General features: G+C 40.8%; 1 protein-coding gene across 1 annotated transcript; it reads right to left on the bottom strand.

The window, feature by feature from the left end:
* Nucleotides 1-561: 561 nt before the first annotated feature.
* Nucleotides 562-16,233, bottom strand: LOC125896224 (5-hydroxytryptamine receptor 3A-like). Its single transcript, XM_049588624.1, has 10 exons — nucleotides 16,179-16,233; nucleotides 15,785-15,945; nucleotides 15,641-15,685; nucleotides 14,868-14,974; nucleotides 8,621-8,790; nucleotides 7,870-8,030; nucleotides 7,150-7,360; nucleotides 6,428-6,637; nucleotides 4,364-4,644; nucleotides 562-789 (listed from the first exon to the last, which is right to left on the bottom strand). The coding sequence occupies exons 1-10, from the start codon at nucleotides 16,231-16,233 to the stop codon at nucleotides 562-564; spliced, it is 1,629 nt and encodes a 542-aa protein (XP_049444581.1).
* Nucleotides 16,234-18,851: the final 2,618 nt, after the last annotated feature.

Raw genomic sequence — 18,851 nt, 5'->3', positions numbered from 1 at the left:
GAAAAAGTTAATGTATGCTGCCCCAAACAAAGCGGCAATGAATGAAATTCCCTACAGTGTATATCTATGCAATCTAATCAGCTGTTTATAAACTTCTGCTCTGCACTCATTTAGATAAACCTTTATTTAATCAGGCAAATACTGTTGAGATAGAGATCTCATTTTCAGGAGAGACCTGAGAATATAAATAACAGCATAAAACAACCAATTTAAAAAGTACAATATAGCACCAATCGTCTGCTGAAGTATGCAAATACTTGCTGACATTGCCAGATAAGAATCAACAGGAGATTGAAATCTTTCACATATTTGTTTCAGTTTCAGTGCCATGAAAATAACCTTTAACAAAATCATTTTAAATTATAGAATATAGCACAAAACATAAAAATGAATTGTGAAAGGTGGACAGTTCAGTGAAAAGATGCAACATGTTAATTTCAAATCATTTCAAACCTTTAACATTCCTCTATTCTTAGTAATAACTGACATGGAATATGTGACAGCATGTTAACACATAATAATTCAGAAAATTCCCCCAAATATGAAAAAACAAACTTAAAATCATAATCCAGATGTGCTGTATGACTGCTGCCACATGATGGTGATGGTAATGAAGTTGACTGATATGAAGAAGATGTCGAGGCCGAACAGCAGGTGGTCGATGATGAAACCCACCTGGATCCACTCCTCTGAGCTCTGGCTTCCAACCAGCTGCCGATTCCCCTTGAGGCAGATGGCCTGGAGGTCCCCGCCTAAACTTAATTTGTTATTCATCAGTTCTGGAGATCTCTGCCCGCAGACAAGTTAGAGTCAACTGAAGAGGGTATGGGTGGTTCCTTTACATTTTAACTGTGTCTTGGTTTGCAGCATACGATAAGCGTAACATTTTCGACCACCTGACACAAACTCTACAATGTGGTCATCGCCTCCTCTGTCCCCATTAATCTCGTCTGTAAGCTCCCCTAAAAAGGAACCTGTCTCTGGAACCCAGTCTCCTGCCTTTGAGATGAAAACCACACTGTCTGTCAGAATACATACACCTCTCCCCTAACTTGTCCATCAGGTCATACAGCATAAGCCGTACATATGCTGTAGTCATTGTGCCAATAAAGATGTTGATGTTACTAGTTTTAGCCATCACTGAGCAAAAGCCACGTCATTAGATACAAACGAAAATTGTCTAACGTCATACAGGTCGCTAAACATGTAGCAGACAATTGTTCAGCATCAGCCACAAGCTTGCATGTGGGTAGATTTTCACGCATTGAAAATCTGTCCCACAAAGACCTGAGGAGTAGTTTGTTAATACGTCTCTTTGCTTTGTTGACACCTATTTTTGAGGGGTTCAACCTGATGCCGTCTTTGGCACAGTAGTCTTCAGTGCACCTGACTCTAGACTCATTACCTTTTGCAAAATTGGGGTAGCCTGGAGCCTCCTGCTGTCAATGATCATCAGTCTTTTCTTCAAAATGCCACACCTCATCTCTTTTAGTGACAATGTACCCCTTCTCAACACCTTTCTGTAATTCAAAACTGACCCAGACTCCAGAGAGAGTCCTTTCAGAGTCAGAGTTGTTAGACTCACTGGTCTGGTTCTGAATCTCTGCTCATGTTCGACGTAGAGGGAACATCAGCTTGTTGTTCTATATGAGATTTTAAGAAGATATCATACACCACATTTTATTAATGTCTTGTTTGAATACCAGAAATCAAACAGATTCATAAATATTATGTTTCTTACCTGTATCAGTCCAGTCTCTATGTGCTGGTATTTTGGTCAAAGATTTCTTCCCTTTGGTTAGGGATAGCCAACGTTTGACTCCCTTTCTCTGCAAGGTTTCATCAAACAAATGTCTTTCCTCTATGAACATCAGAAATCACATGTTTTGTGCATACATTTGTGCATTGAGGATGGCAGTAGCTCAGTCCATAGGGACTTGGGTTGGGAACCGGAGAGTCGCCTGTTCAAGTCCCCATTTGGACCAAAACATGGATTCAGAATCAGATTCAGAATACTTTATTAGTCCCAAAAGGGCAATTCATTTCCACAGTTGGCCTGTCCATAGCAACAAGAACACAATGCAACAAACAGCCAACGTCCACAATCAAGCATCATCACATCAGCAACAACAACAGCAACAACCACAACCAGTGACAGCACAGCAGAGCGGGATGCAAAACAATTCACAGTTCACAACAATTCACGATAAAATAAATCACAGTTCACTCTGCAAATGTGCATTTAGCAGCCTTAGGGCAGACGGGATAAAAGAATTTGCATAGCGGTTTGTTTTCCGCACTGGCACATAATACCGCCGACCTGAGGGCATGATTACAAACTCACTGGCCAGAGCATGATCAGGGTGGGATAATATCCTGTCTGCTTTCTGCACCACCCGTGTTTTCCAGAGAGAGCAGAGGTCCTTAAGCTGGACTCCAGTAATTTTACAGCACACTCTGATGATGTCATTCAGACACTTTGTGTCTTTCATAGATAGACCACCAAACCAGCATATAAAAGAAAATGTTAAAAGGCTCTCAATAAAAGTTTGATAAAAGGTACACAAGATATTTCTGCTGATACCGAAGGAGTTGAGTTTCCTCAGCAGATGGATCCTTTGGTTTGCTCGCTTTACAATGCTGTCAGTGTTTTCACTGAATTTTAGTTGTGAGTCAAACACAGTGCCCAGGTATTTGTACGTTTGTACTATTTGTACCTCTTCACCATGGATAGTGCTTGGTTTGGGGTCGACACTGGATTTCCTTAAATCTATGATCATTTCTTTGGTTTTTGACACATTTAGGTCGAGGAAGCTATCATCACACCAACTGACAAATTCAGGGAGGGCACAACCGTGATTTGAATGGTGGCCCTGAAGAAGAGACAGTAAGACTGTGTCATCTGAAAACTTGACAAGACAGCTGTTTTCTTGAGAGGATCTGCAGCTGTCTGTGTAAAGAATAAAAAGCAGGGGAGAAAGGACACAGCCATGGGGACAGCCTGTGTTTGACTGTATAACGGAGGACATGCATCCATTCACAAAGACCTGCTGCAGTCTGTTTGTTAAAAAGTTTAAAATCATCAATAAAATCTGATCTGGTAGCATAAAATGACAGGATAGCCTTTCAATTAAAATATGAGGCTGCATCTTGTTAAAAGCAGAGCTAAAATCAGCAAATAAAAGTCTGGCATGGGATTTAGGTTGTTCGAGGTGCTTGTACAATCTATCTAGAATGAAGAGCTTCGCATCCTCCACACCTTTACCCACCTGATAGGCAAACTGTAGTGGGTCCAGTTTGTCTAAAGTTAATGAGATAATTTCATCCTTCAGAATTTTTTCAAAGCTTTTCATTACCAAAGAGGTCAGTGCAATTGGCCTGTATTTGTTTAGTTCCTTGGGGTTTTTTGATTTGGGGATAGGTATTATGGTTGATTTTTTCCATGCAGTAGGTATCTGACCACTATTTCCACACATTTGAAAAAGGGTTACAGCGTGGACTGGTAGTTGGAGAGGTGCCAGTTCACCTCCTGGGCACTGCCGAGGTGCCCCTGAGCAAGGCACCGGACACCCCCAAGCACTTGGAGCGCCTGTCATGGGCAGCCCACTCTGACATCTCTCCACTTATAGCATGTATAGGTCCTGTTTGTGCATGTGTGTGTTCGGACCTGTGTGTAATTGACAAACAGAGTGAAAAATTGAATTTCCCCACGGGGATTAATAAAGTAAATAAAATTAAATTACATTTTAAAAAAATAAATAAATAAAACACTATCAGCAACAAAATGCTTCTTAAAATGGCATTATGGACAGCACCTATGGGAAAACCTTACCTAAGAATACAGGCTGAATAAAGCCTGAATTTAGAAAGAAAAGATATCAGACAAAAGGAAAAAAAACTGTTGGATACTCATCAGACACAAGAGCCATTTTCTTCAGAAAAAAACCCATCAACACTTCCATTTGCTGTATTCAGGATGCCTTCCCAATTCTTAAGCCTTGTCAGTGTTAGTAGCTGTGAACTAGCAGTCAAAGTATCACTCTGTCTCTGGGCATTTTATATGAGTAATAATAATAGCAGGGTCCCAAACCAGGACTGATAGTGCCAGTACTGCAGCCAAATAATTCACATCCAAACACACTGATTTGATAAACATAGATTTATCAAGGGTAGATTCAGATTAACGTTCTGAGAATATTATCATCTCCAGAACTCACTCAAGAACTATTAAGAAAATAATAATAATAATAAAGTATATAAAATAAAATAAAGATTAAATTAAAAAACTGTAAATTGTCAAACTTTCAAACTTTTGTTGGTAATCAGTATCACTGTGATAAACTCTTCCATCAAATCAACCTACATATGCGTTACTCTGTGTCCAGATAACTACAATGGTGATAAAGCAGAACATGAAGAAGACAATGTACAAACCAAACAGCAGACGGTCAATAACTAATGCGATCATTTGCCATTCCTGTAATGTACTGTTCTCCTGGAAGTGTTTGTCCATCTGATGGCGGATGGCTCCGAGATCTCTGCTCAGCCTCCTCAGTTCCTCCAGGATGGGATCTGGAGGGGGGTTCACTGGCAGACCAGACGTGCTCTGAACATCTCTCAAGGAAATGAAGCCGGTATTCATTGCTAGATATGGAAAGAAAAATCAAGATTAGAGTGATAGTGCAGTACAAGGTGTGACATGTTTTTGTTTTTTTGTTTTTTTAAAGGCAGGTACTATTCAGGGATTGACATTAGCATCTGCCCACCCGCTAAATACAGGAAGTGGCATATGTGCACGCAGCTGCACGGTATGTACACTTATGCTCACATTGACGAACTAAAGTTCATGAGCGCGAGTTTCCCCGAAAGTCTTAACTGGCCGCTGTTAGCAGCAAGCAAGTCTCTCAGTTTCTGAGACATAATAGTCTTGCCTCTAGTGTCTGTTTCCAGTACCAATAGTTCTTCCCAAGAAATGTCCTAGAGAATGTATTCACCAAGATCCTTGCACCACATTTTTTCAAAGCTTTCAGGTACATCTCTATGATATATGAACAAACTCCACTGATGATTAAAGGGAAATTTCGGTTTATTTCAACCCGTCTCCTATCATCCCAAATTTGTTTCAAGTGACTAGTGACAAAGAAATAATAGTTAGCATGTTAGCCGTTAGCCTAGATACAGCTGTGGCGTCAGACCTGTTAAAACGTAAGTGAACGGGCATACCTTCAAGTGCAAAGTTAGTCCACTAAACAAGCTTTTTTTCCACAAAGACCGCCTCATATCGTTAGGATAAATGTCAGAGAACATACAGAAAACAACATGTAAACGTGTTGTCTTACCTTACTGGTGTGGTGCCATGTTTGTTTATCCCTCTAGCTCTGCTTTCCAAAGCGCAGCCGAAATATCGCGAGAACAAGCAGTGATCTCATAGCGTGCCTGAACAAGCAGCAACAGCTGGAAGGCAGAACTGGACAGTAGCCTGAAAAGTTCATTCATTTATTTTATGAAAGATTTACAGAATAATGGCTGATTTTTTGCCAGACTTTGACTTTGTGGAGGAGGAATTTGATTTTGCAGAGTTTGATGGCTGCCCTTATTTATTTGAGCCAGAATACACTGACGAAGAGCTTCGTGAAATTGAAGAACGGAGGAGGAGAGAGAGAGGCGCAACAGGTAACGTTAGAGGACGAGAGAGGAGGAATGGCTGCTGCAAGGCTTTAGCTCTGGAGATTGGTGGTGTACCTGTGAATGCTGTGCCCAGTGCCCACAGAAGAGGAATGCCTCTGTTGCAAGGAATGGGACCGGTCTGGATGTGACCGAAGACGAGACACCTCCACCTAGAGTAACGTTAGTATCCAGCTGGGCTTTATCTAGAGCTCACGAGATATATTTCGGCTGCGCTTTGGAAAGCAGAGCTAGAGGGATAAACACACATGGCAGCACACCAGTAAGGTAAGACAACATGTTTACATGTCATTTTCTATATGTTCTCTGACATTTATCCTAACGATATGAGGCGGTCTTTGTGGAAAAAAAGCTTGTTCAGTGGACTAACTTTGCACTTGAAGGTATGCCCGTTCACTTACGTTTTAACAGGTCTGACGCTACGGCTGTATCTAGGCTAACGGCTAACATGCTAACTATTATTTCTATGTCACTAGTCACTTGAAACAAATTTAGGACGATAGGAGATGGGTTGAAATAAACCAAAATTTCCCTTTAAGAGCATGAGATGCAGTCACGAGCTCTGAAAAGAAGGCAGTAAGTTGAGCTTGCGTTAAGATTATTCTTTCAAATTACTCCTTCCGAGATCTAGAATGCAGGAGAACCTTCACACTCAATTTTCTCATACATTCCTTTTATTATCATTAGAACTTTGTATTGCATATAAAATATGATTTTAAAAATAATGATGATGTCACTGTACCTGTAACAGGTTGGTGAAGGGAGACTGTGACACGGTTGCTCTTCTTTTTTGGAGGGAGACAAACAATAACAGCCAGATATTGGAGCACAAAGACACTGAGCCAGGGAGGCACCTTTCTGTAGTGGCTGTAGCTGAACTGGATGTTGGTGATAAACACTGTCTCCAACAGGCTGGCCACCATCAGAGCCAGACTGACTGAGAATAAAACATCTGCAGGAAACCAGCAGAAAAGGGGTGGGAAAAAATTAAGAGACACTTTTCAGCACATAAATGCAGGTGCTAGTTTACTAGGAACACCTCGCTAAAACTAATGCAGTCTGATTTATGAGTCCCAAAATAAATCCTACCTTCGTGAATGTTATAACGTTCAGGTTTTGGTAAACTGTTTTAGAGAGACGGTTCAATTCTATGGTCATTTTGGAGGATGTATTAATGGTGCTGTTGAACTGCACTGCATTAGACAGAGAGGTGCTTTTGTTTTTTAGCCTACCCTCATTTATATAAATGGTACTGACAAAATATCACCCACATGAATAAACCAAACAACAGAAATACCTGTCCCCTCTGATTTGAATGGTTGAAATTACATCCTGACTGAGCAAATTTATAGGCAGCAATGGCTTCTGGTCCAAATGTAAAAGAAATAGCATGGCCTTCATCTCAACAAGAGCTGTTGCTGGCTAATTTAAATCTACTTATACTGTATGACAGGTGTCACTCACTCATTAGAGGTGTTGTATTTCCAGTGGTTGGCAGCAGGTTGTTCATGATGAGCAGGAAAACGGTGTAGCCCAGGATGAGGGTCATCTTAAAGGAGGAGCGGTCCACGCTGTGGGGAGGCAGCAGGAAGCTGAAGAGGTCCACTATGATGAGGAAGCAGCTGGGCAACAGGAGATTTATCACATAGAGGACTGGCCTACGTCTCAAAATGATCTTGGGATGAAAAACAAATACAAAGGCTCAAGGTTTTAGTGAGACTTTACAATAGTGAAATGAGACCTTTGCTGAGAACAGAAAACACTTCCTCCACCCCCCATGAAACTTCTTCTGTTGTGATTTCTAAGGCTTTTTTTTTTTTGGTGGTCACTCAGACCTTTGGTGTTCCCCAAGGATCAATAATTGGTCCCCATTTGTTCTCTGTTTATATGCTTCCACAATGAAAAATGTTGCACTGAAAGGACATCCATTACATTAAAATCTTAAAAATGAAACAAAGAAAGAAAAAACAAAACAAAATAACTTTCATCTTGGCAGATTGTGTTTTACTGCTTTACTTTTTAGTGTATCCTGTCACTTTGACCTTTCCAAAATAATTATAGAAATAATAAAAATTCACATAGAAATTCTACACCTGTTTTTTTTTAATGTGTCACAGTTATAAAGTGATGTTAAACAGATAAATATTTCATCATGTGAATACACAATAAAATAAAATAGCTTACATAATATTTGATCTCAGAGTAACTTCCAGCAGTGATTTCAAGGGTAGTTTGAGCTTGTTCGATATCTACCAGCTCCCACTCTCCTCTGGTCTGCATCACTTGTCTGGACTCCTCAAGGATCTCTGCAGCTGTGAGCTTTTCAATCATCTTTATGTCTTCAGCTGGAATAAAATGTAAAAAAAGTTTGTCCATGATAGATGCCCAGTCTGTGTGAAATGTATCTTGTGGTATTCTGCACATGAGTAGAGCGAAGCTGTCAAAGCTGAGTTCACAAAATTTCACACCTAGAGATATTTAAAGTAATGAATTAAATCCTTTTGAAATTTCATTTGACTCTTGTGTAAAGCATTCAGGTATCATTATTGAAAATGTATAATTAGTCCAAAAAATTGTAATTAAACTCTTAACTTAAAAGTGACATTTTTCATTGTACTCCAAGTACAAGCTTGGATGTTATTTTGCTGTAATTTTTTTAACCCCATCACCAGACAAAAAGGGAAAGCAGTGATGTCTCAGTAAATAAACCTGTATTGGACCACTGTCACGGCAGGGAAAGCAACGATGTAGAAAGTAATCAAAGATCATAGATTTGAAAAGCTGTCATTAATTAAGAGTTACTTTACACCAAAGCCTTTTTGTCTAATTAGTCATTTTATTACACTATCAACTGATCCTGGTCCTGTTTTTTGCAGAGATACACAGTGCCAACATTTTCTTCTACCGACTGGGCTGTGTTTTTCAGCAGACTTACCAAAGTGTAAAAATGGTCCAAAGGTCAGCGAGCAGTTTTGTATGTCGAAGGGGAAAGTGTAGATTACTAATCGGCAAACGCTGACCACTCTTAGCGGCCTATCATCATAGACACGACCCGTATTGTATAAATAGACGTAGGGAGTTTGGGGAGATTTGTCCTCATCCTTGCTGGAAAAGAATAAAATAGAAAAAAAAAATAATTCCACATTAAAGTAATTAATGTTCCATTCAGGTGACGCAGATAGTTTCTCTAACTCATAAAACACAAAATATTGAAAACTGGGCACAATTCTTGTTTGTGTTGTTACCATATTTATAATCAAGCCAATTATATTAATAGATAGGATAATAGAAAAGATAAATTACTCTGTACCCAAAACAGCACAACAGCTATAAAGTCAGACAAAAGTGCTGCAAGATAGGGGATAAGGTCCACTGATGGTGTGATTCCTTTTGTTTTTTCAAGATAAACTAGTTTACTTTCAAGTTATTTTTACTTATTGTCATCACATATTTAAAGTGTGCTTGTTTCAGTTTGACCACGTCACTATTTGTATAACCATTTCCATATATTTTGCACTTTTACTGTTTTAAATTCAAGAGTTTGTTTGTATATTGGCATTCTATCTGCTTTGCATGACATATTTTAATCTTGAAAGCACTTAAGCCCTGTTTCCACCAAGCAGTACAGTATGGTACAGGTCAGTTCAGTTTGGTACACTTTTTTTTCCATTTCCACTGTGAAAAATTGTGGATGGTAACAATGGAACTGTTCCATACCGTCCCCATTTTTGGCCACCCTCCCGTTGGGGAACCGAGCACACAGATCTGGTACTAAGAGGTGGAGCTGTGAACACTGCAGTCCGTTGATTGGTGAATAGCAGACAGTCACTCTGCTCAAGGCTGAGTAGTGGCTGGTTTTAAAGCTCATGTAACCAATGTTCATACCATGGAGAGTTTTATTAGTAAACTGTAACTATAAAATGAAAGAATGTCTTGCTGCCTCTTGCAGCAGCTGGAGTCGAATCAAAAAAATAACTTAATTCACTGGGCCGACTGCCTGCGACTTTTAATATGGAACGTTAACTTGCAATGTTACTCAATTTTAATGAGCTGACAACATTCATCACCACACTGTAAATTTCATATATATTTGTATTAATTTCGACCGGGATGGCATACATCCCAATCCTATTTGGGGGGAACAAAAAGCGTTGCAGAGCATTGTTCCTGGGAAACGGGGCTTTTGAGCTTAAGTTTGAAAAGCGCTAAATAAATAAAAGTATTGCTCTTTCTCTTCATCTCCTTCGTGTACCTCTCCGCTTCCTCTATTCAAGATGGCGCCCCCACTGTGGATGCCTGTTAGAGCAGCTCCTGCTCACTGCTGAGCTTTTCTCAATTTCTTTTTCATTTAACTTTTTTATTTGGAGTTTTTTCAGTAAGCTAGCTAGCACTTATGTTCTGTTTTGATATGGAGATGAAGATCGCTCTCTTTATAGCGGTCTTTCTCCTATTTTTCCATGGACATGATCGTGTGTGGGGACCCGGCGCCCAGCCGTGGCTTCATTGTTTACACCCGGGACCAGCTGTTAGCACTGCGTCACACCGCGGTGCGGCCCGCAGAGAGGCACGATATTCCCCGCGAGCTGCGGAGAAGGTGACGGGGATGTCGCGCCAAGTGCAGTGCCGACACCGGAGGAGACGGTACAAACCCGTCCTCCCATCCATCGTCATGGGGAACGTAAGATCGCTTCCCAACAAGATGGACAAGCTGTCTGCGCTGACTCGCCATCAGAGGGAGTACCGGCAGAGCAGCGTGCTGGTGTTTACCGAGACATGGCTGAACGCGGAAGTACCGGACACAATTGCCGCGCTGGACGGATTCCAGCTCATCAGACATGAGCGGGCGGGCAACGGTAAGAGGAAAGGAGGAGGGCTGGCTGTATTTGTGAATGATAGATGGTGTAATTCTGGGCACATCACTATCAAGGAACAGCATTGCTGCAGGGACAGTGCGCGGCTGGCTGTTGGCACGAGACCATATTATCTACCCAGGGAGTTTGGGAGTTTTCTCATGTCATTATGGTAGCAGTAGGCTGCAAACACAGCACCCTCAGGCCCTCCTTCTGATCTCCGGGGACTTCAACCACGCCTGTCCATCCACCACCCTGCCCACCTTCACCCAGTATGTTTCCTGCCACACCAGAGACAATAAAACACTGGATTTATTTTATGCCAACACCACGGAGGCATACCACTCACCCCCCCTGGGAAAAACTGAGTGATAGATCTGAATCTGTTCTTCAATAGATTTGTTCAGTCTGCCCCTCCCCTGGCCCAGACATCACGGCAGCAACCCCCCTTATCACCTTCACCTTCCCCCCACCTACACTCCTGGCACACTGTTTCAACACCTCCCTCACCCCCGCTACCCCAGATATCTCACCAACCCCCAGCCCTCCCCCCACCTCATCAGCCCCACCCCCCAGCACACAGCCCCTCTGCTCCAGCTTGTCCTTCACTACCTGTCAGGTGAGAGATCAGCTGAGGAAGATAAAGACGAGGAAGGCTGCGGGTCCAGACGGCATCAGCTCCAGGGTCCTGAAGTCCTGCACAGACCAACTGTGCGGGATAGTTGAAACCATTTTCAACCTGAGCCTGAGGCTGGGGAGAGTACCACAACTGTGGAAGACATCCTGCATGGTACCTGTGCCCAAGACACTGCACCCCAAGGACTTCAGCAGCTTCAGACCGGTGGCATTAACATCGCATCTCATGAAGACTCTGGAGCGCCTGGTCCTGTCTCGTCTCTGCCCCGTAGTAGGCCCTTCAATGGACCTGCTGCAGTTTGCCTACCAGCCTGGCATTGGGGTGGACGATGCCATCATCTTCCTCCTGAATAGAGCTCTTTCTCACCTGGAGAAGCCCAGAAGCTCTGTGAGAATCATGTTCTTTGATTTCTCCAGCACTTTCAACACCAAACAGCCTGCGCTTCTGAGGGACAAACTGGAGCACATAGGGGTGGCTAATCACCTCACATCCTGGATCCTGGACTACCTCACGGACTGGCCGCAGTATGTCAGGACCCAGGACTGTGTATCGGACTTGGTTGTCTGCAGTATGGGGGCCCCGCAGGGGACAGTGCTGGCACCATTCGTTTTCACCCTCTACACTGCAGACTTTTCATACGACACCCCCACCTGTCATCTGCAGAAGTTCTCTGACGACTCTGCCATAGTCAGCCTCATCACAGATGGGGATGACAGGGAGTACGGAGAACTGAACCAGGACTTTGTGGACTGGTGCCTGAGGAACCACCTTCAGATCAACGTGGGGAAAACCAAAGAGCTGATGGTGGATTTCCACAGGCGCAGACTCCTCCCCCCAACACCAGGGAAAGGACATTGAGATGGTGACATCTTAGAAGTACCTGGGTGTTCATCTTAACAATAAACTGGACTGGACTGATCACATAACAGCACTGTACAGGAAAGGCCAAAGCAGACTCTACCTCAGGTCTTTTGGAGTGCAGGGGGCGTTCCTGAAGACCTTCACTGTGGTGGCATCAGCCATCTTTTACAGAGTGGTCTGCTGGGGCAGCAGCGTCTCGGCTGCAGATAGGAAGAGACTGTACAAGCTGATCAAGAAGGCCAGCTCTGTCCTGGGATGCTCTCTGGACTCTGTGCAGGTGGTGGGAGAAAGGAGGATGACAGCCAGGCTGTCATCTCTGAGGACTAATGACTGCCATCCCTTGCAGGAGGAGATTAAAGCTCTGGAAAGCTCCTTCAGCGATAGACTGATTCACCCAAAGTGTGTGAAGGAACGCTATCGCAGGTCCTTCACTGCACGTGCGCGTTTTGTGCATCAAGTATACTTTCGCCTTAAGCTGACACCATTTCCCTCAGTGGAAACGAAGCTTGTATTAACTTGTAGACTATTTCACAGATAAGAAACAATAAATTGTGAAGACAGTAAAGCCTCCATTAAAATAGCATTTTAAGTCATGTGTGTGATTTATCCTTCAGGGATTTATACCTTGGGATTTATCCTGGTTTCATATGAGCAGAGGCTAATGTATAACGTTACCATGTAAAATGCCATAGGCTGGCGCTAATAACTTTAGCATGTTGTATTTGCTTGGAAAACGTGTTTAGTATAAGACAGTTGTTTTGTGGGTGAATGTTGTGAGTTGTAATGGAGCCACATTGAGTGTTGTAACCTTTGTTGAATGCTGTTGTCCCTGGTTTTATTTGAGAGGAGGAAAAGATCGCTAGAAGCTAGGCTAATTTATACAATGTAAAACGCCATAGACTTGTGCTAATAAGGTTAGCATGTTGTATTGGTGAGGGAAATGTGTCCAGATAAAGACAAGTATTTGTTTGTCAGTTCTGCGATTTATAGTGAAGCCAATTTGCGTACTTGTGTTTGAAATTGTCTCTACAGAGTTAGCATCGTGCTGGTTCCCGGAAGAGAAAGTGAATGTGATTTTTGCATTGCGTTTTGGATTATGTCAGAAAATAAGCTCCGTGGCTAACACAAATTTATGATACTTACAGGTTTTGTTCAGCGAGATAATCTTCACATATGAACACTTTTCATACTGCATTTGAAGCTTAAATGCGATCGCCAGAAGTAAAAAGCTAACGTTAGGCTTTAACGGACTACATGACTACTCCACGGTCGCATGACTCTTGACGTCACTGCCACTAAGCTTTCAACTGATTTCGGCTGCTTTATTTTAAAAACATTGTAAAATGGGGAAATCGGACTGTTTAAGCTAAATAAGAAGCTGTAATGGCGGACTGCCAGCACTCTCGCCTGTTCGGGGGTGATGAAGTTTAATGTCCCCGACAGGGTTTGTAGTCGTATTGAGCAACTTGTTAGCAACCGCCTTTTTTACGACATGTAAAAGTTTCAACATTCACTAGTAGGGTATTTACTGACGTGTTTTATGTCGTAGAACAAAACCTGAAACTCGCTTAACCTTTTGTTAACCACAGACCTTATTTGAGGCATTTTACCAAAATCCCATTCAAAAAACGTATTGACTTTTAGACAAGAGAACTGGAAGTGCTAAAGCGCTAACGGAGTTCCGAGTTTACTGGCACACTCTATTAAGCCATATTTAATGTGTGTTTTGAATCAACTATATAAATAAAGTTTGATTTGAACTAAACTTTACAGCACTTAACACAGTCCTCCACCGCCAACTAGTGTTTTGGAGGTGTAACTGCAGAGTGACACAGACACACCACTGCACAAGTAAAAATAACGTGAAGATCCCCCCCCCCACGACTAATCGATTAGTTGAAGATTTTGTGCGACTTTTGTCGACCAAGATTTTCTTTGGTTGACTACAGTCCTACTGCTCACAGTAAACTGCACCATAGACACTTTATGGACACTATGGACACTTTATAAACACCACAGCTGTTTGCTGTTTTTTGCACATACAATCACTTGCACTAGATGTGCTCTCTTTAATCCACTGCTCATTTTTATTCACTGTTCATTTTTATCCACTTCTCATTATTATTATTATTATTATTATTATTATTATTATTATTCATTCATTCATCTTCTAACTGCTTCATCCTCTTGAGGGTCGCGGGGGGGCTGGAGCCTATCCCAGCTGACATCAGGTGAGAGGCAGGGTACACCCTGGACAGGTCGCCAGACTATCGCAGGGCTGACACATAGAGACAAACAACCATTCACGCTCACATTCACACCTATGGACAATTTAGAGTTACCAATTAACCTAGTCCCCAATCTGCATGTCTTTGGACTGTGGGAGGAAGCCGGAGTGCCTGGAGAGAACCCACGCTGACACGAGGAGAACATGCAAACTCCGCAAAGAAGGGCTCCCACGCCCGGGATCGAACAGGCAACCCTCTTGCTGTGAGGCGAGAGTGCTAACCACCACACCACCGTGCCGCCCCTATTATTATTATTATTATTATTATTATTATTATTATTAGTATTATTATTATTATTGTTGTTGTTGTTGTTGTTGTTATTATTATTATTATTTATCGCAGTTTCTTGTATTTTTGTACTTTATTTTGCATGCCTAGTTTTTAAGTTTTAAGTTTTTTAAGTTTAAATTTTGAAATCTTTAATCTGACTCTTTTCCCTTGACTGCTGTAACACTGGAATTTCTCAATTGTGGGATCAGTAAAGGTGTATCTTATCTTATCTTCTTATTCTACTTCTTATTTTTACGACCCATAGTTTTAACTTACAACTCTGCAATGATGATGTCTGGGATCCAAAGCTTTTCTCGAGGGACAGAGATTCTTGTAGCTCCACATTCCTTCTCATCCCAGCTCAGACCCGCTATATCCCACTCCTGCATTAAACAGAACAACCATTTTAACTGTGTCACTTTATACTTGATATACTTTAATTAGAATGAGTCTGGCATACGATATTTGTATTACTATCAACAAATACCAGGGAAAGACCACAACAAACAATATATGGATCCTATTAACAAATATTTTCAGCGTCGTCAAAGGTTGAAATTGTCACAGTAAAAGCACAGGTGTAACTAATGACATTAATTATGGCTGAATTCCATTTAGCTAATCCAATTTCAGGTTCCTGCAATTGTGCATGCTTGTTCCCTGGAACTGCTGAATAGAGCAGAGCCATCGTTAGTAATATTAGTTACACCTGCATGTTTTCTACTATGACGCTAAAATGTCTGCTGTGAGACAGGCCTATTGTAGGCCCAGATGCAACTCAGTTTTATACAGTATATGTTGTACGGGGGTCCCTGCTCTGTTTCTTCTTTAGCTGAGGGGTCCTTGGTCTGAAAAATGTTGAAGACCCCTGTTTACATGGTGAAGATCATATTTGACCATTGGTTTTTAATTTCTGGCATATAAAACAAAGATATTTGCTCCGTTTGCCTCTCATTATATATCTCAGCATTTTAAAGATGAAATGCTTCAAATGTGTTTTGAAAATATCTTAACGTTTTTTTTTTTTTGTCAGTGCTCTGAAAACTTACCAGGACTTGCCATATGACTAATGTCAAGGACTGGGCCTTTTCATTCTAGAAACGAGACACATGATTCTTAATGACAAACAAAATTCACAGTCGTTAAAAAACAATTATGTTATTGTGCAAGCATGAATACATTTTTGAACTCACCACTCCTAAAATTCCCTCCACAGTCATTTCAACAGATACGTTCAGTGTATCTGAAACATGTTTTACAGGTCTCATTGTTTTTTTCGAGAATACTTCCTTTTCAAGTCCATCAAACAAGGCTTCAAGAGTTGGGCTGGTGCAGTTCAATGCTGCGACAAAACCTGAGTTCAAAAAGAAAAAAGAATCTCAATTTATGAGATAGCAAAAATAAATGTATTTATTTGCACAAGCTCAATGGCAGATCTTTCTTTGTATGCTGCACAGAATAGGGTAAGGCCTCATACACTGTTCAACAAAATGTTTCATAACAGCTACATGGTACATACATTAATCCATTGCATTTCTAGATTTGTGAATTTATGGTAGTAGATAGGCAAAATTCTTTCCTCCTTACCGTGAAGCAGTGAAAAACAGATGAAGATGAGCCCAACTATCTTCACCTCTGTCATCTTGTCTGTGTCAGCTCAACCAGTCACCCTTCTCCATCAATTCCATCAATTCCAAAGCAAAATGCCAAGAGTCAGATGAAGTGGTCGATCTTGTTTCTGAGTGGCCCAAGATAATTTGCATGCATGTCCTGTTTGTCAAAATAACAGTGCTGCCACATCAAAGGAAGAGGAACAAACAATGTGTTTTGTTCTCGCTACATGTCATTAAAATGTTAACGATGTTGTTTTAACTTTATTTGAGCTGGTTTCACTCGCTAGATGTGTTTATTTTAGTCATTTGTCTATGTTGAACAAATATTATACTGTGAATCCACATCTCGGGATGCCATCAGCCTCAAACCTGCATCAGAGTACAAAGGGGTCAAGAAAAAGTTAATGTATGCTGCTTCAAACAAAGCGGCAATAAATGAAATTCCCTACAGTGTATATTTATGCAATCTAATCAGCTGTTTTTAACCCTATGGGCCCGAACAACGCATAGTGCATCCAAATTCACACCTGTTCTTCTCTATTGATTTTCTCCGCGACCGTGCGTTTTCACAGCGTTTTTAATGATGATAAAGTTACACTAAAATTACGTATAGCAGAGCTTTCATACAGCTCTGCACACACATTACTCCTGGATGGATTACTTGCGAATGCAGGCTCGCACAGAAATGCCACATATATCACATGAAAGCGCAGGAACAGAGCTTTCCAGGGATACCTCACACATCATTGTGCTGTCATCCCATCATGCTATAAATACAGATCAACTGTCTACAAAATAAAAACCTGACGAATTTCTTTACAATCCATTATACAGATCTTGTTATCAGTCACTTCATATAGTGAGGAATATCGTATCTTACCACGTCTTAGGCTTGCGTGTGTTTCTCCCTGTCTATCCACATTTGTAGTCCGGCTTTCAAGATGCAAATATCTCCATACTGTCCAGTTGACACTCCATCAAACTTTGTATGACAAGACCAGCCACTTCTCCTTTGCGCACCCAGACAACTGCAGCCTAATTATGCATGCTGACAGGGCCGTAGTCACCATATACATTGAGGGGGACACGTGCCCCATGCCCCCAGTATATTACTGAAATTGAAAAACAACAACAACAACAAACTTTGTTTACTGCAAACAAAGTGGCAAATATTATGTTGGAGGACATAATTGCACTTGGTTGAGTATTTTTCTACTATCTTAGATATAAATATTGCATGTTTCTTTCAGATAAAACACATTTTTGACTTGTGAATGAGTCGATGGAATTTCTTGCAATAATGAAAAAAATACTGGCAATTATGTCCGCCTGGCACAAACCACATGCTTTGGAAAAGTGTGAAGTGACAGAATGTCCCATCATCATGGTTCTTATATTGCCAGATTCCAGAGTCTCTCCCCTCTTCATATATGGCAGAATATGTCATTTTCCAACTAGCTATGCTGAGATACATGTAAAAATGTAAGAATTTAGTCACACGGATTTGTTTTTTTCATTGATATAAAAATTAATATAAAATACAGGCACAGAAGAAGGACATGAAATGATGGCAAATCTGGTTAGCCCAGATTGTCCTGAAAAACAAAACAAAACAAACCAAGATATAGCAAGTGTATGTAGCCTTTATAATGACTGTGATATGAGCTTAAAAGTAAAGGCAGTAAAAATAAGCCAAAAAGGCTGAGGGCCCATAGGGTTAAACTTCTGTTCTGCACTCATTTAGATCAGGCAAATCCTGTTGAGATAGAGATCTCATTTTCAAGAGGGACCTGAGTACATAAATAACAACATAAAACAACCAATTTAAAAAGTACAATATATGTGTATATATATATATATATATATATACTTTTTGAATAATATTTAAAGATATTTTTATATTTGAATTATTTTATTTTATTTTGTATCATATTTTATCATATTATAATGAGTCAGTTAAAACAAGTTAAAAACAGTATTTTGAGTAGATTCCTTAAATGACCCATTGGGACCAGAGTATCAAGCTTCAAAGCACACTGAAATTTGTTCCAGGTGTGTGGTGCCAAGAATCTAAGCTGGATGTAATCAGGTGTAAAGAGATAGAAACTCAGAAACTCACATGAGATGATTTCCATAAAAACCATGGCAGCTTGTTTTATTATATTATTATTATTTCAATTCATTACATATAATTATCAATATTAAATGCGAAGGAGGAACTACAGTTAATGGGTATAATATATTCTGATGTCTTAGTGCATTATACTACAGAGAATTACGGTCCCAATAACAATTGATCTTATAAGGTAGGAGAGTTTTTTCCACTCCTGTGGTAGACCCTCGTTAACTTATAATCATCAGTGTCATCAAGACTGTCTTCAGTTAAGATGGTTTTGGGAAACACCTCTTACCTTGATCAAAACCCAATTATGTTCTAAAATCACAGAACAATATTTTAATGAAGGATTTCTAATACACTCATTAATCATGAGCAAAAACTTTTTTTTATTGTCAAATAAGGAAAAAAAGGGCAAATAGAAGAACTTGTAAGACGCATCTGTTTCGTGTACTGGAGACCTCCAGGGCAAAGTGATTACTGCGAGTCAGTGGTCTGTTGAAGTATGCAAATATTTGCTGATTTACTGAC

Source organism: Epinephelus fuscoguttatus, linkage group LG10 (assembly GCF_011397635.1).
Source record: "Epinephelus fuscoguttatus linkage group LG10, E.fuscoguttatus.final_Chr_v1".
NCBI lineage: Eukaryota > Metazoa > Chordata > Actinopteri > Perciformes > Serranidae > Epinephelus > Epinephelus fuscoguttatus.
Note: the sequence above shows the minus strand (reverse complement) of the source record. Positions and strands in the feature narration are given on the sequence as shown.